This window comes from Labeo rohita, chromosome 23, assembly GCF_022985175.1.
Source record: "Labeo rohita strain BAU-BD-2019 chromosome 23, IGBB_LRoh.1.0, whole genome shotgun sequence".
NCBI lineage: Eukaryota > Metazoa > Chordata > Actinopteri > Cypriniformes > Cyprinidae > Labeo > Labeo rohita.
In genome coordinates, this window is record NC_066891.1 from 20,889,776 (window position 1) to 20,914,319 (window position 24,544).

Here is a 24,544-nt window from a genome sequence, read left to right on the forward strand (position 1 = left end):
ATATAACCCTTCTTATTAAATGATATATTATGGTTTCAGTAGTGACAAATTTGGGAAGAAGACAAATATTCCAAAACGTCCTGAACGTACAAGATGAGAATTAACTGCACAATTACTAGAAATGTGTACCTTGGATATTATGCAATTTGCATACATGCAAAATTTGTGGAAAAGTCATTTCCAACTCTGACTTTGAACCAATTCTGTAGAATGGCCTATGCACAGTTACCAATCAGGACGAAGTTTGTGGGATTTTTTCCACGAAATGGTAAGAGCACATTTTAATTTAACACTTTATTTCATTATCTCACACACAGTATTTCAACTTAAACGCTGTAAGGCAATGCTTTTTTACATTTTTATTACATTTTTGTATTCAGTTACACTGAAGAAATTTTAGTTTAATTAATTTAATCTATCTTTTTTACCCATTTTAAAATGGATTTCTATGGAGACCGACTTCAGCACCCAAATGGAAGTTAGAATTCATCACAGCGGCACCCATCAGTTACTTAGGAAAATGGTGGATACACATAAAATGTTTATGCATATGCTATAGCCCATGTAAATTGAAATCTTGTTGTGCTGAAAGAGACAGCAATTTTTCCAGGAGCATCTGAGAGAAAAAAGGGAAGATTTTGCATAGTGATTTGAATGTGTGTGGGTAATAATAATGTGAAATGCTTCAAATGAATGTTGCATTTGACCTGCCCCAGTGCAATCTCATGAACAATCTTATATCCCTTGGGTTCATGTCTCGTCATCACACACAAAAAAAGGAAATTGGGTTTTGACTACACTGGGCAGACGTCATATTCATAATCCATCATCCCTGTGATATTTGATCACATCAGGATTATGATATATAGCATATCCACAGAAGACTCACAATGAATCTTTATGAGCTCAGCAAGGGTATTAACATTCAATGTCACAGTCCTTAAAACTAGTTTTTCCTTGATTGTGTTCATTGTAGCAGCCTGGAACCTTGTAAACAAAACTGTCAACTTTCCCTTAGGGCTGATAAAAATCAGTACACCAGCCAATCAAATTGGGGCTTGATGTTTTCAAAAACCTCTTACAATTTTTGTGTGCAACATACATCAGGCATTTTGTAACCAGCCTGTGGCCATGCCATCTAAGCCAGTAACAATGCCTGACCTTAATGACCTTAATATCCACATTCATCTGCTAATAAAAAGCACTATTTCTGAAACCCAGCAGAGGAAAGAAAAAAACACATCAGATGGCTATCGGCTTAAGATACAAATGGCCTAAATCATCAGCAAAAAGACTGATGTCTGCCCTTTAGCTATTCATACATGCATTTTACACTTGTACCATATGCTTTTATCATAATTTCAGTCTTCGCAAGTTGTTTATTAAATGTATTTAAAGTCTGAAGACTACTCTTTCGGCTTGAAGGCCTTTAAAGTATCAATAATGAATATAATAATTCATATGCAATGTATCTTTAAAGATAATAATTAGTTGGTCATCTGCATGAAGCTTTTGTCCCTAAGGTGACATTGATGATGAGCCCTGCATGAGAAAAAGCTAAACAGCACTTAGACTTGGAAGAACCATAAATCTGACTCCCTTTTCTGTTTTTAAGGAATGATGAATGAATTCAGTGGCTGTATAGGAGGTTGAGGAGATTATACAGCAACCGGAGTGATTCTGCAGCAGTTTAGTTTGACATATTGAAATGCATGTGTTCAAGACATGTCATGAGTCTCCTTTCATACTCAATAATACTTAAATAACTAAAAAGACCTTAAATAAATAAAAATAAAACTGGTAGACTGACATTGGGAGGATTGTATTCATCCATAGCATCCACATTTTTTTTAACCGTGATCATTTTGATTAATTTTACAATGGCTTAATCTTATAGTACTTTAAATAATTTGTCATCATATTGCTTTTGTATCAAAACCTTAATGCTGCCTCCCATAGCATCTTCGATTCCTCTCATATTTTCACTTCTCATCTTCTGTTTTTTTCTGCTTTACTAAAACATCAAACGTACTACAACATCAAGCACTGCCTCGGCTCACTGGCAAATATTAAAGGACTTCTGCTTGGAAAAAAAAAGTAAACTTTGCAATCAATACTACAGCTGAAATGTACAGATCTCATACTCATCATTAATCATGTATTTCATTGTGTGGACAAGCATTACTATTGTTACTGTTCATATTTAAAGTTAACAGAATTACATTTTGGCTTATTAAGTTGCCTTAAAGGGATAGTGTAAACAAAAATAAAAATTCAGTTATTAATTACTCACTTTCATGTTGTTCCAAACCCGAAAGACCTTAGTTCATCTTCAGAAAACAAATTAAGAGAGAAATTTCTGAATGAAGCCTTTATTTTGGTTTTCTTTGTGCACAAAAAGTATTCTTGTAGCTTCATAAAGTTATGGTTGGACCACAGATGTCATATGGACTGTTTTAACAATGTTCTTACTACCTTTCTGGGCCTTTATTGTGGTAGTTGTGTTGCTGTCTATACAGGGTCAGAAAGCTCTTGGATTTCATCAAAAATATCTTAATTTGTGTTCTGAAGAAGAATGAAGGTCTTTCGTGTTTAGAATGACATGAGGTGAGTAATTAATGACAGAATTTTCATTTTTGGGTAAACTATCTATACTGTTAAATGAATGGGACAACACCAGAGATTTTGCGAACATCAGACTGTTTACTGTTACTCTCTACTTCCTTAACCCACTGCTCTAGGCAGGACTAAACAATCATACAACACAATCAGACATGCATCAGGATTGACAAACAGTCTCTGTGAACAGAACGATGCATTCCTTTTTTAGTACAGTGGACACAACATCGCCCCCCCATTAACTCACTAACCCTACAATCACACGCCATAGCCAACAAAACTTAGTCTACATATGAAAGGTGGCGACAAAGTCCTTCAAGTAACTCGGCCGAGATCTGTTACGCACCGGCCATGGGGACAAAGAGTCCTGACGTTGAGCTGAGGGGCATGAAGATCTCGGGCCAGCGATGAAAGCATGAAGGGGTGAAGGTAAGACCAAAGGGCATCCTGGTATACCGAAAGACCCCCTCATGTGTTACAAAAGCTGTCAGTTTTACTGCTGTCTGCATGAAGTGGCACCTGCAGATAACCCTCTCTCAGATCCAGCTTAGAAAACACTGTGGAGCCATAAAATTTACCTGTGAGCTCCTCTGTCGTTGGCAGAGGGTACTTATCAGGAATGACTGCATTATTGACTCGCTGTAAGTCCACGCAGATGCGTAAGGCTCCAGATTTTTTTCCTGCCACCACCAGGTTTGAAACCCAAGGCGATGCATCCACAGACTTGATGCTGGTGCTCAGTAGACGTTGCAGTTCTGTCGACACGCCCTCCCGCAGCGCCAAAGGAATGTGGCTCAGTGGCTGAATGACCGGAGTGATGGAATGGTCAATAAGTGGCTGATGCATGAATGAAGTGAGACACCCCAGTCCTTCAAACAGTGCTGGCAGCTGCTGCTGCCATGGTGCAGTCACCGTTAGGACAGCTGCCCCCTCTGTGTCCACTAGGGCGAACCCCAGAGCAGAGAATAAGTCCAGCCCCATTAAATTTGCTCCTTTGTGGGCCACATGAAAGACAAAAGAAGGTAGTGATCTTTTCCCATAGACAACGGTCAATGAAAGGGACCCCAGTAATGCAATTGTAGAATCGCCATAACCGCATAAGGCTGTAGAGGGTGTGGCCAGTGGAAGCTTGCTAAAGAACTGATTGTAGGTGTTTGCATTTAGCAGGGAAACGCTGGCCCCTGTATCCAGCAGCAATAGGACACACATGTCATTTAACAATGACAGTACATGATTTAAACAGCACCAGACCTGAAGTAACATTGTGGATGATAGCTGGTGAGGACTGATTGGTGTTGGCTTGTAGTCTATTTGAGGCTGAACGGCAGACACTGGCGAAATGATTTTGTTTTCCACAATTATGACATGCCCTGGGCTTGGCAGATTTGAGCTCTGGTGGCATGAGAACAAGATCCACAATTAGCACAGGGTAGTTTCTGACGTGGACGTCTACACTGTTGTTGTGAGAGTTGCATCACTGAGTTGGGAACCTCTCCAGATGCCTCTGTGCCCCTGTTGGGTGACTGCTTGACCGGTCGGGTTGTGTCCATAATAGTTATATGGCTGTGTGCAGATTTTGTTTGACTCGTGAGTGTGGCTGCACATTCAGCAGCACTTTACACTTGAAAAGCTATAGCTATTGCCTTAGATAGAGTCAGGTCATCTGGCTGTAACAGCAGTGTTTCTCTAGTTTTGTTGTTATTATTACGGTTCTCAATCAGCTGATCACAGAACATCTTATTGCGCAGCTCCCCGAATTTGTACGAGTTCGCTAGCCCTCGCAAATTAGCCACATAGTGATGCACGGACTCATCGGGAAGTTGGTGACGTCGGCGGAATATAAACCGTCACAGCAAAACACTCGGTGGAGCCGCAAAATGTTCATTTAGGAGAGTAAAACACCGGTCATAAGAGGCTTCGGTAGTGTCGCTTATTGTTACGAGTACTCGCTGTCCCTCCGCGCCCAGGCAGTGTTGGAGAAGTTCTTTCTTCCGAGTTGCGCTCACCTCCGTGAGGCCAGCTGCGATTAGATATGTTCCAAAGGAGTGAAGCCAGTGGGGCCATGGTATTGGGGGATCTCCTGGGAGACCAAGGAAGGGTGGTGGTGGAGGTACTAATGAAAATCAGCCATCCTCGTCGCCAAAATGTACTGTTAAATGAATGTGACGACACCAGAGATTTTGCTAACATCAGGCTGTTTACTGTTACTCTCTACTTCTTTAACCCACTGCTCTAGGCAGGACTAAACGATCACACAACACAATCAGACATGCATCGGGATTGACAAACAGTCTCTGTGAACAGAACGATGCATTCCTTTTTTAGTACAGTGGACACAACACTATCCCTTTAAATCTTTGGTTTGATAACTAAACTGCGTGGCTTACTAAGTAGAGGGGTACTATTACTTTTTAAAGCAGAAGCTTTTTAACTCTGTGAAGGACAAAACTCCAGTCCACAAATTACATTCTAAAACTCTAGAATTACAAAGAAGTTGGCCTGTGCTGTCTAATCTAAACTAGTTTGAATGGGCAAGCACCACTTATATTTCTAAATATAGTTGTAATTATTAGCAAAACTTGTGCATTTTTCAGCAAGGATTCAAATGCCATGTTTTTCCAGACATTGGACTTCCATTGAGGTGATATGTGTACTGAATCATAAAAGCGTCCCATCATTTATCAGCATATGCTTGAAGAATCTCACCACAGCATAAATCTGTGTGCAGTCAGCCACCGATAAAAATCACATGTACAAGCTGACAAGCTGCTCGGATTAGTCTGCACCATATATGCAGTGCTGCTCTATATGAATTATAAGCGTTGTGTAGGAGCATATGGCACAGATTTATCGATCCGGCCCTAAATCATTGAAGAAAACTCTCAGAAATCACTACCACAACCAGATGGGTCATGATTTATGTGCGCTGCTGTTGGTGGGCGCTGCCCAGAACAAAGCATTGATTTGTGGAGCTGTAGTGTGCGGTGAGCTAGCTACAGGCTATAACTATTCTTCTTTCGTTTGACTTTGTATGTTATTTATAAGGAGCTCCTGGACTTCAGCGACTTTGTCTCTAAAAAACAAAGGAATTTGATATTGGTTGAGAATTGCAGTTACACTGTGCATCTATAAGCAGCATTTGTGCACTTGTCTGAAGATTTGGGAGAATGTTTTACAGTTTTTATGTATTGTGTTGTGATTTTTCAGTTGTCTTTGAATTGAAACTTACGGTGTCCATTCAGTGACATAGCAGTACATTAGTCTTCGGGCATGGTATGGCAGCCAGCACACCACAAAAGCAATGACCACGGCACCTGCGGAGAATAAAATAAAAATAATAGGTAAAACATAGTCATAATAAGCAACTTTCCCACCTTTGTGTAATAACATATGTAAATGAACAGTTTTCAAGAGCCCTGCTGGTGGTTTCAGCATGTAATAGTCACATTTGGTAGAAATGGATGACTCATAATTTGTTTCCAGACAGAAATGGATTTGTAGCTGCCAATTTTACATGAGCCATTTATTTTTCTCTGATCTGTCTCATTTTTTACCAATCCTGTTTCAATTTATCTTCCCCTCCAGGTCTGATCCGAGTCAAGCAGGGATTGACTTACTAATCTCTGTTGTATCTTTGTATGAGGCTCTTGATTAGAGGCACAAAGCTATTGATCTCTCATATAGTGTGAGGCAATGATGGCACACATTTGCTTCCTAGTTCTGTTTCCTCACACTTTATGTCCATATCATTTATTTTTTAGTTAGCTTCAACATTATAAGCAGAAAGCAGACAAGCAGAATGAATTTCTGTGTAAACTGTATGCAAAACCATTCGTATGCAAATTGTCACATTGTCAGACAGTTGAATATGATAATTTAAAAAACAGATTACTTTACATAGCAATTCACTTTGCTTGTGTTTCATGAATAAAACCTAATGCAAATGTGGCAGATTACAAATCATGTACGACTGGAACGGATCTGCCGCATCCCATGAGATGAATGTGAATGTTACCATATTACAGGTATTATTGACCTCCTTGGCCATGTTGTTAAAAAACAATTGGCAGAAATTATATTTTATTGGTATTTCATTATTAAAAAAAAGACTATTAAATGTTAGGGAGAACTAAAACACTCTCTATTCTAGTAATATTTTGCTTGTTCAAATACAGTGCCTTGCGAAAGTATTCATACCCCTTAATTTTTTCACGTTTTGTTACGTTGCAGCCTTATGTTAAACAGCTTTAAATTACTTTTTTTCCCACATCAATCTACACTCCATACACCATAATGACAAAGCAATCAAAGTAGATTGCAAAAGTATTCATACACTTTACTCAGTACTTAGCTGAAGCACCTTTACAGTCTCAAGCCTTTTTGGGTATGGAGCGACAAGCTTTGCACATCAGCATTTGGCAGTTATCTGCCATTCTTCACCTCTCAAGGTCTGTGAGCTTGGATGAGGCAGCCATACATTTTCAGGTTTCTCCAGAAATGTTTGATTGGGTTCAAGCCCAGGCTCTGGCTGGACCACTCAAGCACATTCTCAGAGTTGTCTATAAGCCACTCTTACTGTGTGCTTAGCGTCATTGTCCTGTTGGATGGTGAAACTTCTGCCTAGTCTGAGATTCTGAATGCTCTGGACTGGGTTTTCATTAAAGCCATCTCGATATTTTGGTGCATTGAGCTTTGCTTCTACTCTGACGAGTCCTTCAGTCCCTGCCACTGAAAAACAGCCCACAGCATGAGGCTGCTAGTTATTTATTTTTCTATTTACCTCAGGGCTTGGTTTTTGCTCTGACATGCATTTAGACCTTTTATTAAAATGTGTGTGCCTTTCCAAATCATACCCATTCAGTTTAATTTGCCACAGGTTAGCTTCGCTTGAAGTGTATTAACATCTACATGCAATATGAATGCTCCTGAGTTAAATTTTTTAACTGTCCCATATATATACTTATGCAATGGAATAATTTAACTTTTTTATTTTTAATAACTTTGGAAAGATGTGAAAAACTGTTTTTTGCTTTGCCATTATGGTGTGGTGTAGATCGATGTGGGAAAAAAAGTAATTTAAAGCAGTTCAACATAAGGCTACAACATAACAAAACATGAAGGGGTATGAATACTTTCGCAAGGCACTGTATATTCAGAAGCATTTAGTAATCATTTAATAGTCTATTTTTTTTGTATTGAAATACCTATAAAAAGAATTTCTGCCAATTAGTTTTTAAACTGCTTTTAAATCATTTATTTTATTATAATGTAATATTTAAAAAAATATATTTAATACTTTAATATTTATATATTAATACATTTATTGTTATAATTAAACATTCATATATTAATTATTTTATTTTTATTTGTTTGTTGATTTATCTAAAGAGTTTATCTAACTTTCTTGTGTTTTTTTTGGACCCTTTGGTATAATAAAGCATTGAATTTTTTCAGTGTTGGGGAAACTACTTTGAAACTACTGTATAATGCTGAAAAGGCAAACTGCAGTAAAGCTGTTGACAAATATAACTCAAATCCCAGTCTAAACAATCCCAGTTGAGGAAGAAGGGTCTTATCTAGTGAAATGATCGCTATTTTCTGAATAAAATTGATAATTTATATGTGATGCGATCTAGGAAAACCCAACACATGGTGAATTTTTTGGGGGGTTTTGATACCATATGAAAGCTGGGTTCAAGCCCTTTCCAAAACTGTTTATTTTGTCCATAGCTTCAACGTAACCAAAATTATGGCTATCTCAAGTTGGCTGATAGCTATAATTTTCAGGAATGGGATTTTGAGAAAAACTGGTTTAAAGTGAGAAACCTTTCACTTTCACTTAACAGGGTTTAACGAGAGCTATCTGTCAAGTCAGGAGCGCTGCACTGCATGATTACACTCACAGACTAACATCTGACCTTTTGATCACCCCTTGTATGCTTAGATAGCACAAAAAGTGTACTTTGTAGTTTACATTTAGAAAAGCGAGCACAGCACAGCTGTTCACTCACTATAGGCTAACAGACTGCCATCGGACTAGTCCTCTTTAGTAACTTTATCATCTGATCTTTCATCCCTTGAAGTGAAATAGTCATTTATAACATTGTTTAGGGCACTGACATCACCCAGATTGAGCAGACTGAGATGAGTAAGATCGTTTAAGTGAGCAACTACAGTACTTCAGACTGCGTTGTTGCGCTCCGCCACCTCACAATATTAAAAAATAAATAAATGAAAAAAACTTTGTGTGCTGTAGTTTACACAGGACTGGCAGGGAATGTGCATTGATTCACCTTTATTAAATATGTTACATGGTTTATTTTGTTAGGTTAACTGTTTTTGTGGTGTTTAGAGAAAGCACCTCCTCAGCGAGTTCTAAACATAAGAGAAAGACAGTAATTTCTGCTTGCTGCAATAAATCGCTATTTTTCTGTCAAAAAATTGACATTCAACCTATTTTTCGAATTTCCTGAAAACGTCCCAGCATAACATCCGACAGGTTTTCCCAGATCGCATCGCATATACATTTTAACCTCAAATGCTCATCTTGTCTAGCTCTGTGATGCACATGCATACTCTGTGTAATCCGGGTCAATACTGTCAGGGTTCTGTCACTTCTGTCTAGTTTAATCATGGGTTTTCTGACAGAGCCCTGGCGCTCCCTTCTTGTCTTGTTTCCTTGTACACTCGAAGCCGAGTGCTCTCTTGTCTGTGTGCATTGTTTCATGTTGGAACGTGGTGTTTAGATCCCGGCACTCATGTCTTGTTCAAGTTTTGGTTTCGTGTCGGGGTTCGGACACTTATGCTCCATGTTCTTGCTGTGGGAGCGTGCGGTCTCGAGTTTGCCCGTGCGCTCCTCTGTCCATGTGTGTTTTGTTTTATTGGACACACGACCTGTTTCTGGCCGCATGTTTTTTATTCTTTCGGTGTTCTATTCTGTTGCACACAGTTCGTTTCTTGGCTGAGTGATTTCTTTTGTTTTATTCTTGTTTGTCATGTGAGTGTTCTCATTAGCTGCGTGTTCGTGTCCTGTTTTGCACATGGCTAGTGATTTTGTTTTGTGTGAGCACATGGCTTTTGTTTTGTTTCCGTGTGCCATGTGCTCTCATGTCTCTTGTCTAACCCCGTCCACCTTGTTACCTGATTATTGGTTCATTTGCCCCACCTGTGTTCTCTCGTTACCCTCCTCATTTGCTTCCCATTTATTCTCCTTGTGTTTTCAGTCCCGTGCAAGTTCATTGTCGTATATACCCTGCTGTGTCCTGCCATTTTTTGTCAAGCCTTGTCCTGCCTAGCCAGTGTGTTTTCCCCTTTGGGGTAGTTTTGTTTGTTTTTGTTTTATTTTATTAATAAAGCCCTTCTGTCCTGCAATTTGAGTCCTCTCTCTCATCCCTGTAACCCACACCCTGACAAATACAGTTAGGGCAGGTCAAAAACCTCCCATCTCATTTTCTCCTCTAACTTCAAAATCATCCTACATCACTGTTTTACCATTTTATGTAAAGGACCTTCTTTGCACGTTCACTTTGCACTGGGGCAGTACTGGGTCAGTACGTCGTAGACATAGGACGACGTTGAAGTTGGAGGAGAAAATGAGATGGGAGTTAGACAAGATGAGCATTTGAGGTTAAAAAGTATATAAATTGTAATTTTTTATTTTAATTTTTTTGGTCGCTTTGTTTCGCTGAAAAAGAGCCCTTTTAAACTGCATTTAAACTGCATTTTGAAAGTTCAAACTCGCGGGCACCATAGAAGTCCACTCCTGAAATGTTTTCCTCAAGAAACATAATTTCTTTACGACTAAATAAAGAAAGACATGAACATCTTGGATAACAAGGGGGTGAGTAAATTATCTGTAAACTTTGGTTCTGAAAGTGAACTTCTCCTTTAAGCAAATCCATTCATTACAGCCAAACAGTACAGCTCCCTGTTTGTTTATCTCTCAGTGCCAAAACAGAGAAGTGCTAAAACCACAGGCATTTAATTTCTTTCTGGATCAAACTAGTCACCCATTTGTCACACAGATGGTGATTTTAATGGCTGTGTGTGTACAGTTGTGTGCATTTGTCTATGAAAGAGAGAGATTTATGAAGGGATTCCCTTTGAAATGTCATCAGAAATGCTGACTAACATCACTCTACTTTTGCCAATAATATGAAAAACAGTCCTTCTGTTTTGTTCTGCTTTTTTTGAATGATTAAATCTTGCCCAGGGTTCCTTCTGGTTACCCAAATTGAATTTGTATTTCTTTATAGGAGACGAGAAGCAATTAAAAGATAAAGCCCAAGAGAAGGAAGCTGGAGACAGATAAATATTGGCTTCGGTTTGTTTCTTTTGAAAATGGCAATCTGTCTCAGTTATCAGAGGTTTCCACCACCAGCAATCACATTAGAGTGGAAGCTTTGTCCTTTCTTTTGATCATTTATTAAGACGCATAAGCAGTAAAATAATTACGAGAGCCAAAATTGCTTATCAAAGCAATCTCAGTGCTCACATTATCAAAGTAAAAAAGTTCATATTCTTACGTAACATTTTTGTAAATGTTGCTCTGCTCATTTCAGCACACTGCAGCAAAATGGTCGACCGCTTTAGGCTGTAACTTTTTCGCTGCGTTTAATTTGAATCCTTCACCACCACTCTAAACGATCTTGTTTTCCTTGATGAATTTCATTTTCTCCTCATTCCACCTGTCTTTCTCCTTATCTTATCACTAATGGAGCAGTAAACAAGTAAGTCACTCCATATCTGAATGTTAATGTGTCAGGACGTTGTTGGCCCACAGCCATGGATGAAATTCTAGAAATTCAATCATGAATACACATTTGTCTGATTAACTTTAAAATGAAATACTGAATGAAGGCATTTGGGTACATGCATGTGTGATACGTGTGTGCAGTCAGACTTTATTTATTCTCAAAGCCTGGCTGATCCCACTCCTCCCAACAGCTTTGGATTTATAAAGAAACATAAATACAGATCAGTGACAGATCACACAGAAGAGGATTATGCCTCAGAAAAAACGAAAAACGCCTCAGACAGCGCTGTTGACACAAATAAATAATGTGTACAAAATACAAACATGTTTTTTTGCCCACACAACGCTGTATTTTCAACAAAAAAATTGTTTTTGTACCAGTCTGTGTTGATTTCATTTGAAATCACTAGATGCATAATTGCATTCACAAATGACAAAAATCTTGCCTGGTGCTGTGCTTTGATAAGACCTAATTAGTTCTATTATTTTAGGTTGCGAATATGGTAATTAAGCAGTGCTATTGAGTATTTTGTCCATTAAATTTTGCATCCAGCCCATTTTAATTTTTTGGGGGGGTCAGTCTCATTTAGCAGATTAAGACTCATTAACTAAATGCAAATTAAATTATTCATGGAGCTTGTGTAAGGCATATTTGCGAGAGAAACAACTAAATAGTGTGTAATATCTTGTGGGAAGCAATTATTAGCATCTGAAAAGGACCAGAGATGTTGGTTCCTTTTCTCAGTCAGAGTGACGTTTCCTGTCACAGTTCTTGCACCGGGTCGAGATGAGCACCTAATCACATTAAATGCAAGAATAGATCTTCCTCTCTCTTTTTTTCCCTTTCTCTATAAATGTGAATCCATAAGTCACAATGTCTTTCCTCTTGCTGTTTGACTTATTCGTCCTTAAATGTTGTTTTACAGCTAAATGTCATCTCTAAGGACATTTTTTCTTAAATGCACAGTCACTAAGAAGATTCAGTAAGAGATTTTCCCTCAACAGTGAAATTTCTTTATGTTTCTGTCTTAGGATTCACACATCTAACACTGATAGCTAATAAATGAAGCAGATAATTATAAAAGTACAACAAAAAGAAACAAAGTAGTTGCAGACTAATTATAAATATTCATACCGAAGAAAAATGTCCAGGTCATCACAACAGATGCAAAGTTGCAATTTCTAGAAATACTTGCTTAAATACTTGTACTGCATATCAGCAAATTATCCACATTTGACTGAGAATTGCTATTTTAGTATTATTTAGACACTATTCATTACTATTCATTTTGATTTAGTTTTTTATTTATTAATTTTTAATTTTAGTATTTTAATGTGTTTTTGTTTTTTTGTATAATTATATAGCTTTAATGTATTTATATTTAAATTTCAGTTTTAACAAGTTTAGTACTTCAGCTTGAACTTTTTTTTAAAGTACCAAGTCAACATTTCTGATTTTATTTTATTTTAATAAGTAAAAAAAAAAATATATATATATTTTTTAAGTGCCAAGTCAACAATTACGATTTTTATTTTATTTTATTTCATTTCATTTCATTTCATTTACCAAAAATGTATTTATTTTTGTTAAGTGCCAAGTCAACATTTATTTTAATTTAATTTTAATTTAATTTTTTAATTTTATTTACTAAAAAACATATTTATTTTTGTTAAGTGCCAAGTCAACAATTCTTTATTTTATTTTATTTTATTTTATTTTATTTTGCAAAACAAGCAAAAAAGGGACCAGTTCTCACTGTTAACTATTAACTATGATTTTGCCTCAATAAACTTGTAATTTGCTGCTTATTAATAGTTAGTAAGGTAGTTTTCAAGTTTAGTTATGGGGTAGTAAATATGGTCTAAAATATGGTCATGCAGAATAAGGCATTAATATGCACTTTATAAGCGCTTGTAAACAGCCAATGAACTAGCAATATGCATGCTAATAAGCAGCTAGTTAATAGTGAGAACTGGTCCATAAAATAAAGTGTTACCAACACTTTTAATAGTTTTAGTTTACAGTAACAGCACAGATGAGCACGCACTTTTAACTGTGTAAGATGTGTATATATGCAAAGGGTTTGCTCTGGTTCAGTGTCCTTACAAATCCCACTAGCCTACAAACTGATGTCTTTCTTTCTTTTTCATTATAGAACTTTGAATACAGAACACCACCAGAACTTTGATGCAGATTTACTGCCATGAACTTCTGTAGATGTCTCACTAAGTGCCTGCATTGGATCCAGTTCAAGAATGAAAGTGAGTAATTCTGATTCCGAACTTTAACAGCGCTCCCTATAAATTCAAATTCAGCTGATGTAGAAGCGAGTGGAGCCGACATTAGATAAATTGAGAAGAATTGATAAAAGCACTGCCAACATTCTCTGACCCTGTATGAACCTGCAGGGCACAAGAAAGTGTCCTCTGCAGATTTGCGTTAATTAGAGTCTTTCAGTCAGCAATTTGCAGGCTCTTACATCAACTATGGATCACCTCACCCACTCACGCTGTCACGCTAACAGATGAAGTGTCTTAAATTGCTTGATTCTTAGCAAACTCTGCTGGATCTATCAGACACTGCATGATCAGAAACAATGAGAAGAGAACGTGAACAGCTTACAATGGGATGTGGAAATAACTGATTAAAGATAGGTCAAGTGTGAGAGAACATGCAATTTAGTTGGGAAAACAAACACTTACATGCATTAATACTTTCAACCACAGACAGCACTTTAAAACTGATCTAGCCTAATTGCACATGTGCAGAAATGCGAAGCATTTCTTTTGACGTCATTACAAAGTGCACTTTTAAAACTGGCCTACATTACGTTACTATTTTTTCACAAAGGAAGGAAGTGATGTATGAAATGTTTTAAAGTATAACTGTATTTTGTCATAAAATAATACATTTCATGTGATTCCCTCAGTCCGCTAAATTATTCAGGTTACTTTTGGCACCCTTAAGGCGATTCTGGCACAAATTTGTATCAAACACTCTTTTATGATGCAGTAAAATAAATAAACAGTAGGTTTTAGAAATGATTGTCTCCCCCATAGTGCTGAAAGCTGGTGTGAGAGCAGTTAAAAGTCTTACGTTTTGTACACTGACCTTTTAATGGACGCAGCAGTCAACTGGCAAAACAAACTAGCTCTAGAGTCTTCCCAAGGGTACATATCTCAACTGCATCTCTAATGAAAAAATACATGTTCTTCCTGTTTATTATTAAGTCCAAAGTGAATTAAATGGCTTTTTAAATTAAGTTAAATCAAACAGATATGGCAGTACATATGTTTAGCTCCTGTCTATCAAGACTCTCCCTTGTTACACCAGCACAAAACATTTTATAAATCCAAACAATGGTATGAAATCTTAGAAAAGTGCCGTCGGGAGTAAACATCATTTTCATCCCACGCATGCAATATCCAGTTTTCATTTACCTGTAAAATGAAAGAATAAGATGTGGGTAGAGAAAATTGAGCTGTTCGTAGAAGCAAGGCAGCATAGAGAGCCTGTGCAGTAATATAAGCTTTATAATAGGTGTGTTTTGTGTTAAACATACATGTGACTCAGCCTTGTCCTGCTTTGCACTCTTTCACCATGAAGAGTTTATGGACATATTTATCCATACACAGATTGTGTTTGGTTAAATGAGAGAACCAGGCTGTTATTAAAGTTCTGTTCATTGATCAGTACACTCAATAGGACACTGCACAACATTTATAATGATAATACGGTCACACACGCATTCTACCACAGAGTGGAATAGGAGGACAAGTGTTTGTTAAAGGTTTTCAATAGCATCTCTATAATAGAGGTAAATTGAAGCTGTAGCTCATATTAACATCAAGACTGTTTGTCATGCAGGCATGGATGTTTTGTGGTAGTTTGTGGAGGTTTCCAGGTAAATGAAAGGGAGGATTCCTACCCAAAATCCTAATCGCAAATAGACAGACTGACAGACTGTCTGGAATGTGGAAAAACAAGGATAATGCACAGCTAGGTGTGCCCTATGTAATTTTAATGCACTATGCGGAGGCAAAAGAAAAAAACAAACAAACAAAATACATTACCTGACGGAACACATATTGCATTAAACATCACTTTTAACATTAACCAGTCCTTGCTGGCACAGGATCATGGTAATATTGGGATATTATGCTTCCAGTAAAATCATCCAGTAAAATCATTGGAGTGTATTGGAATGATGCTCGGCCAATCAGATTTGAGGACTGTTTGGCTGTTGTACAAATTTAAGATATGCACTATTGTTCATACAGTTGGGGTGCGTGTTTTCCATGTCTCCTTAATCAAACACACCTGATTCAGATCATCAGCTCATTAGTAGAGACTCCAAGCAAAGCCACTAGATGGCAAGCCTGCAACCATTGGCTGAAAAAGCGTAACGGCTAAAGCTAACACTTTACTACGCTGAATAAACAGCTTTTTGGAGGAAACGGCTTATCATTTAATAACTCGACAGCCTATCTGCTAATCTTCAACATGTTTTACACTAAACAATACTTTTGGATTTAACTATTTTTAGATTTTACCACAAAAAAGTACCATTTTATAAAAGAAGTCACTGACTTTTTGCGACAGGTGGGATTCAGCTTACAGCACTTCTCATTCATTCTTATGGTATCCGTAAATGGCGTTTTGTGTCGCACAACTCTGATTGAAATTCAGTGACGCCAAGGCTGTAATGTGATTGGTCATTAAGGAACATGTGATCCAAGTTAGCCAATACGCTTTCTCCAGTAGTAAGTAATACAGACCCTCTCATCTCCTCTCATCAAGACCTGAAATGGGTGTGTCAGACAAAGGAGAGATGCAAAATGTGCAGTGTTGGGGGGCCTTCAGGAACGTGGTTGGGAACTACTGGTCTATGTGGTAATACAGTACATCGCTCACCTCATTCATCAACCTCAAATATGACTTTTCATCTGAAAGATGTATCTAGTAGCAACTTTACATGGCTGCTCAGTCTAATGTTAACCTAGAAAAATGTGCGCTATTGAAGTGCCTGTGCGGAGTGAGGAAGCTGAATTGTAGTGCACTTACTGCATGACAGATGGAGGCCCCAGTGCGATCATTTTCTCTTAAAAGTTATACATTTTTCGAATCTGTAAAGACTCTACATTTAGTTGGGTGTGCTCAGAATAACAACAAAACGTTGCACTTTTGTAAAATAATTAAAGCAAACGGCACTCTTTCTGTCATCTTGGTTTCTGTGAACTTGAGCGTGAAACTTCAAAACTATGTGTATACTTGCCTTAGGGGCAGTCATGGCCCAAGGGGCAGTCATGGCCTAAGGGGCAATCATGGCCTAATGGCTGTGTGTGTGCACTCATGATGGGTTAAATGCAGAGGTCCAATGACAATGTCGTCTGTTTCACTTTTCACTTAGAGACATGAAAAATGTATCTATAGAGAGTGAAATGTCTACTTTTAAATAAACCAATTCAAATAGAAAACAAATATTCTCAGGTTATGTAAACTATATAAAACACGCATACAGGTGCATCACTACTGCGAAGATGATGAGTCAGTATCGCTGACTTTATCTCTTAAATGGAAAACAAAGAAAGAAAACAAAGATTATTAAAACGTTATTGCAGTCTCCTTGGTGTTTTTTTTCCTGACACATTCATAATTATTATATGTGCCTGGCAGGCCTTTTTGTGTGCGCTTGAGCACTTATCAGGCTATGTAGTCGATTTAAAGCTCATTAATATGATTTATGTGGTTTCTTAATAAACATTAATAAACTAATGCTTAAAATGAATGACTGCTAGTCGACCAGAAAAATCTTTAGTTGAGGGCAGCCTTAAATCTTACTGACCCAAATGTTTAAATGGTAGCATAAGATAATTTATTGACAACTTTAAATAACTTTAAATCACAGAAGCCTCCATCTATGAAGGATGTAGGCTGTTAAACATTCACAGCTGTTAGCCAATCATAGCAGTGCTGTTTACTTCTGTTTGTACAAATCGTGATGCCTCTTCAGGTTTAAAAAGAGTGTTCTGATAAGGTGGGTCAAAACAGGACAGAATTTAGCCTATTAATTCTAAATTATGTTTTTTTTTAATGTAAAAGTCTTGATAACATTATTTTAAGACTTCGGATAACAGGCAGATCATGACCCCTTTAATATATACAATTTTTGACTCTTGAATACTACTGATTGTATGCATACAATTTATATGAATTTATTGTACTCTATGCTTGTGAAAATATAAAGTATACTCACGCAACACCATGACTCCATGGCGCATTGATTGGGCACGGTTGGGTTCAACGGCAACACTGAGCATGGTAGCATTGCCTCCGATGATACAGAAGCGATTGTCCTGAGCAGACTCCCGAAACATGCGCAGCAGCTGACTGGCTATGACTCCATTTAATGCTGAGATCACTGCCATGGGAACCACAAAGGACAGGACGGCATTCACCTTGAGTAAAAGGGAATAAGGAAAATAGAGAATTATGTAGGCAAATGACTTTTATTCATTATTTGTCTTTTCGGAGTGTCTATTTACACTAAGTGCAAATAGCCCGCTTTGTTGGCAGAGGCTATTTACACTAACTCCACCCACCAACGTGTGACTGGTGTAGTCAACACTACAAAAGACAGTTTGTGGCGCTGTGAATAAACCACGTAGTTAAGTCTTTTTGATGCAATCGACCTGGGTACGAACGCGCCTATTGCCAAACTTGTTTTCTTCCTTTTGAAATCGCATATCACATCAAAAAGGCATTTATTTTCAATAAAAATGAAGGAAATAATCAAAAATTGAAAATAGAGTAGGAGTAGGTAGGGCTTTATTGTCCCAATAAAGTGGCATCCATTTAATAATTAGAATTAAAATTATAATTTACATGCAATATGTTATTATTGCATACTGTTTTATAATGTACTACAATACTGAGGTGCAGATAATTGCCACTGTTTGCAATAAGTAGTATAAATAGCAAAAAAGCCTGCTATTTTAACATATTGTGTAAATAGAATCTATAGCTATTAGCATAGCATTATAAATATATATATAATATTTTCACTTTGCGTAAATAGAATTCATTGTTATTTGCACCTTGTGTAAATAGCATCCATCACGAAGAAAATATGCTGTTTTCACTTAGTGCAAATAGCTGCTGTCATATATTTTATATTTGACTCTCATGTTTTTTATGAAAAGCAGTTTTAGGCTTATTTTGAGACCTGTGCAGACCTTAAAAGAACTGCACAATGCTATCTCCATTTGGCAGGACCTGCAAGGGTGTGTATGATAAAAGACTGAAAGTCATTTGGACTGAATTTGAATTAAATTGATGAATTGTGTGTGTAAAAACATTTCCATGCATGCATTTGACAAACACGTTTATCCAAAACAACACTGCGTTTATTTGTTGCATTCATTATATAGACTACATTTTATAATTACATGCATTATCTGAGTAATGTTTTTTCTTACTTTTGTAATCAGTTATGTGTTCATGGCAGTATCATTCTTCCACCTGGATAAGAAGGTACTTATGGCACCTTTTGATAAACTCACCTACCTTAAAATGCATGCACACACACGGACACATAGCAATTATTACTGAAAGATGTAGGGGCCGATTAGGTTTTCTTGAACTGGTCACATTCCTAGATCTGTCATTCCATTTTGCACCAGCTGATCTTTTGTTCCTTTTTCTTTTTTTTTTCACTGTTGCCAAAGCAAATTAATCTCATGCGTTCTGACATCTGCACTGCATGACAAACAATGGATTTTGCCAAGACTATTGAAATACTCCTCAGCGCTAATTTAGAAGAACATGGTGTTGGTTTAGGCAGTCATGTTAAATTGGTGTTCAGCAGATGATTGGAGTTTAAGAGCCTGGCACTGTTCCTTCCAGACTGTGAAACATAAAAGGGATCTGCAGGAAAAACTTAAGCATTTTTTTCAACACATCAAAAACCTATTGAAGGGAAAGAAGATGGGAATATTAAGTCTTTAATGAGAAAGGTCAGAGATGTGAACTGAACATGTTCTAGAAGAAAATGTTCTTTTTTGCTTGTTACTGCAAGGTTGGGCCAGGGCTACTAATTAAAACCAAACAGGACTAAAAAGCAATTTTAAAAAGTGCCTTAGGATTTTACCAGTAAGGTGCTAACATGATTTTGGGTTATACGGAAACAGAATATCATATTGTATTTCTTGTTTTTGTGCATATCTGCCAAACCATGACTAAGTACAAATTTGGCTCTAAAGTTCCCTGCAAGTGTCATATTAGGTGATAATTACATACTTTTTTAAAGCCTGCAAAGTCCTTCACTGAAAGCATTATTTATTTGTTTCATATGCAGACACTGTCTTCATAAAGCATCAAATAATTTAAATTTAAAGTAAATCCTCAGATATCTAGTGAATAAGCTGATAATCATTGTGCCTGACAGTTTTTATGATGTTGTTTTTTTTTACAAATATAGTTAAAAACTAAATATTTATATGCTGCATCTTTATCTCATCCTTTTAAAACACATTCTATGTAAGTATTTTTAATTTATGATCTAACACTTTGTGTTTGCTTGTGTTCTAATGGCTTTAAGAACTTTAATGGGATAATTAATTACGTATTACATAACTGCAGGCTGTCTTGCTAATTATGTTTGTTAGATCAGCTCTCACACTGAACAAAAATGAGAACGCAGAGTAGAATCCACTTTGTGTTCATGAAGACACAAACACAAGCCAAATTAAGAGGGTTGGTCTGCAATATGTAACAAACCCATGGGTGTACTGGCAAACAGATGTGATTTCTTTAGGGATACTTCAACTGAGTTCAATGAGATGCAAAAGCCTTGACCAGCCACAATCGATATTTTGAATAGATGATGGCAATCCGATGTAGATCAATACATGAGTTTCAAAGTAAGCAAACTTTAAGAAAAATCCTTTGATAAGCAATCTATTATTCGGTCATTGCAAGAAGACAGGCACAGAAACTTCATGCTTTTATTCTTGTTTGATTGCCCATGCATTACAGATGGAATGTTTTGTGTGCGATTGCACGCACCGTCTCTTTTAAACTTACCTTCAACCTGCAAAGAGCCCATCTCCATGGGAACTGCAGAGTTCAGACACCTTATTAAATGGACAATTGTGTTTTGAGACAATTTAGATTGATCTGAATTATAGTGTTGGTATAATGAAGAACTCTAGCCGCATATTTATACATGATTGATTTATGCATTGTGCAAATGCACCAATATGAGAAGATTCTCACAGAAAGGTTATTATGCTTGTTTGTGATTCCTGTTTAGATAGGTAAAGTAGGTGTGCACTGTGACTGTCTATGAATGTTTGTCTAAGAATGTCCTGGAAAAATGACATTCCCATATAATTTTTCCTTCAAAGCTTTCCAGCATGTATGCTCACTTAGGCAACACTGCACATGCACACTCGAATAAGCAAACAAATCATGTGGCAAATCAAATTCTGCTCAAGTGTCAGCTTGTCGAGGACCCTGTGCTCAGGTTCCTGCAGTCCTGTGTGGATTAGCTACACCTTGACTGAAGATGCTTACTTTTTTTTGTTTTTATTTAGTCTGGACACTGAAGCAGCAGTACAAGCATTATCATGGCTCTGTCTTCATGTTCCAGACATAATAACATTTAGAAAAATAATATAAAAAGGGCTGTGCATCAATAGAAAATATTATGGGATAGTACCACCTAGTCCTAAAATGCAACTATACACAACGTTTAGAAGCACAAAACGTATTTGTTTTGTTTTTATTGATGCTGAAATGTACAATTTGGACATATTTTAATGTTTAAAATGTCAAAACTGCTAATTACAATATATTAAATATTTACAATTTTTTAAATATCATTAAGATAATTTTATCAATGCATTTTTATCATTTTATCGATAAGCAATTTAGATTTTCAACCTGAACTAAACCTAACCGTTACTATATCTGTACAGTATAAAGAAAACATAACAGACAGATAAGTGCAATCACAATAATTTATTTATTGCAAAAATGTCAAAATATTATCCAGATTATTATCCCGATCCACTCTATGAAGGTGTGCATTTCTCATTTAAACACACCTCACCAGAAACATGGCATGTCGCAACTTATAACGAAGCAGGCGAGAACCAATGAGTGTTGGATTTTCCTGCCGTAAAACCTGTTGTAAAGTTTCTTGAAGCGGCAACTTTTGAATTTGTAACGGGTTTTGATGCTTGCGGTCACTGCTCAGGATGGAGATGAAGATCGAATAAAGGTTTGGATTTGGTTCTGTTCTTCACAATCGTATAGATTCTGATTATTTGGATAATAGCGCACAAATAAAATTGATTGCTTTGGTAATTATGTTGCTTTTTTGGTGTATTTTACGGTCCTATTGTCACTCATAGCATGTCGGAGAAAATGCCTTGTGTCCATAGCAGACAAAGTAAACACTACAAGTAATAATTAGACGAATACAGTAATATTATTCATTTTAAGGGTTTAAAGAGTAGTCTTGTTTAACATTATGTATTCTTCGAAGCTAATAGCAGAAATCACACAGAGCAAAATGTTATCATTTCATATCACAAAAATAAGTAAACAATTTAATAATGCAATTGAAAACAATGTCATTGATATGACAACTGAATACAATAATAATGAAATAATGACAGTGAAAATATTCATAAGGATTAATTCAGTAAAGTTGTTCATATATAAATCATGACATTCGTGATAGTTTTGTTTTTGTTCTGGATCCCGTGCTCTGCTGCCTCACTGGAGCGCACTCTCCACCAACTGGACAGGGATGGGAATTTAAGCTAAAATTTTGCATTACTGATGCAATATTTCCTATTTAACACTGTACAGCCGCTTTGTCACAGTTGTGTAAAAGCGGTATATAAATAATGGTGATTTGACTTGACTAAAACAACTTGTACAATAGATCACCCTCAGTGTAATCTGTCAAAATGACAGACGGCCTTCAGATTTTTCCGCTACTGGATAAAAAATTTATGTCAGTGACGGAGAATTTTCGGTTAACGTGACCTTTGGTTTTAGGTGTTGTCAGTATGTCAGTATTATACATTTAGATGCTGTAAATACATCAGTATTGGACTGCTTTTTACGTAAAATACATACTAGGGATGCACAATCTTATCGGACCAATATCAGAATATTTAAATGTAAATATCGGCATTCGCCCGATATCAGAAAAATTATGCCAATATGGCTTGCCGATAAGAGGAATAACTCACATGTGCTCAATATGTCCAATATGTCTTAATATGTCCAAAATGTTAGAATAACTTTCGCATTTTTATTGTTATTTTATGTAAACTAATGTAGTTAACTAAAATTAAACAAACTGTAAAGCGTTACCGTTATATTCAGCAAGACAATTCATTTACTTTAATGGTAAATATTATAGTATTATATGTTTCTTGTGTTGTGTTGTGTTTGTTTCTTGGTTTCCTGTTTCCTGTGCTGCTTTTGTAGTCCCTCTGTAGTTTTTTTTGTTGTTGATTGGTTACCCTTGATTGTCTCTTTATGTGTTCCTTGTTTTCCTGTTAGCCCTTGTTTATATAAAGCCCTAGTGTTTTCTGTGTTCTTAGTCAGTTATTATGTGTGTGTGTGTTTTGTTCTCTGTTTCCTTGTGCCATGGTTTTGCGTTCTAGTTTTTATCCTTTCTAATTTACCTTTATTATTAATTAGATCCTCGCCTCTTGTCTTTCTGTCCCTGCATTATTATAACAGTAAAAGACGTTTCCAAAGATCTGTGTGACGCATTAAAATCTGATACATTTTATGTAAATAATGTTTTTTTTAAATCAGTTATGAACACTGGGATATTTTGTTATCTTTGTATTTATATTATGTTAATTTGTATCACATTATTTAGTATTGTCACCCAGAGGGTGTTTTATCATTAGGCAACACTGTGCTCTATCAATACATGTTTAATTTTGAACTCTTTATTACCTGTATAATGATGGTGGTTAGCAGTCAAGTGTATCTGAACAGAATTGATTTTATAAAGCACGTTAACTTTACTGAAATGATTTATTTCAGTAACTTTGAAACCAGAATAGCTGTAAATGAGCACACAAGTTTTGAACATTAAAATTCAGCTTGCTAGGGTGTATGTCGAACAACATCCACAACATTACAGTTACTAGTTAATGTATGCATTTGCTGTCTTTTTTCTGGAATGCTTATCTCCCTTCTGTGTTAATATTAATTTCACAGTTATAATTTTGTTCAATTTTTTTGTGTTCAATGTGAGACCACCTGAGCAGAACTCATAATTAAATTCTCTCCACAGCACCCTTTGCCTGGGGCAAATGCATTTTGACTTTTTCAACAGATTAGTCGCCTGTTCATTTTTGTTTTTCATCATCAATAGATTTATAATCTGCCTCACTCAGTAAAGCCACTGATCCCACCAGGCAACTACATCAAACTGAAAAACTCACAGATAATGGGAATACGACAGAGAGCGAGGAGAGGTTCTTATGAAACAGACGATAAACAGACTAATGGAGCAACAGGCACAGCCGTGCGTGTTAATAAAACACAGTTGTAGCACTGCAATAGGTTGGAATTATTCAAATGAGCTCTTTGTGCCTTGTACACATTTGTTGAAGTCGAGCACCATGCAGTTTGATTTAACCAATTAATGACCCTTAGAGGCTCTAATGAGGTAATTAGCTAAATCCTGGGCTGTGGTGTGTAGCTGCAACCTGCAAGTGTGGCCCTTAAGAGTTATGAGCAATATGAATTCATATTTGTTCGCTTCAAATATCAGCACATGTCCATTGTGTTTTAAAGCTGAGGGTGGATTTGTGAGGTTTCTATGGTTACTGACAGCACACTGTTTGTTTATTTGTACCGTCTTTTGTCCTCTATGCAGTTTTTCTTCTCATAATCTTAATTGTCTTTCTTTCTCAAATACATAGACCTAATAAAGCCAGTATTCTGTATTAAAAGGAAATGGAGTGACTGTAAATTAAAATGACTGAAAACATGTTCAACATGACATGTTGTTGGTTTCATTGCACTCTCAGAAAAAAAAAAAAGGTTTAAAAGCTGTCACTGGCCAGTATGTTTTCAAGCGGTATACTTTTGTTCCTTTCAGGTACTAATATGTACCTTAA

At 36.6% G+C, this 24,544-nt stretch overlaps 1 protein-coding gene across 1 annotated transcript in view; it reads right to left on the reverse strand.

The window, feature by feature from the left end:
* Nucleotides 1-24,544, reverse strand: part of ntsr1 (neurotensin receptor 1 (high affinity)) — a 42,586-nt gene that overhangs the window by 9,192 nt on the left and 8,850 nt on the right. Inside the window, exons 2-3 of the mRNA XM_051096123.1 lie at nt 17,632-17,833; nt 5,849-5,933 (exon numbers count right to left, since the gene is read on the reverse strand). Coding sequence (XP_050952080.1) covers nt 5,849-5,933; nt 17,632-17,833 — 287 coding nt within the window. The remainder of the gene's footprint in view (nt 1-5,848; nt 5,934-17,631; nt 17,834-24,544) is intronic.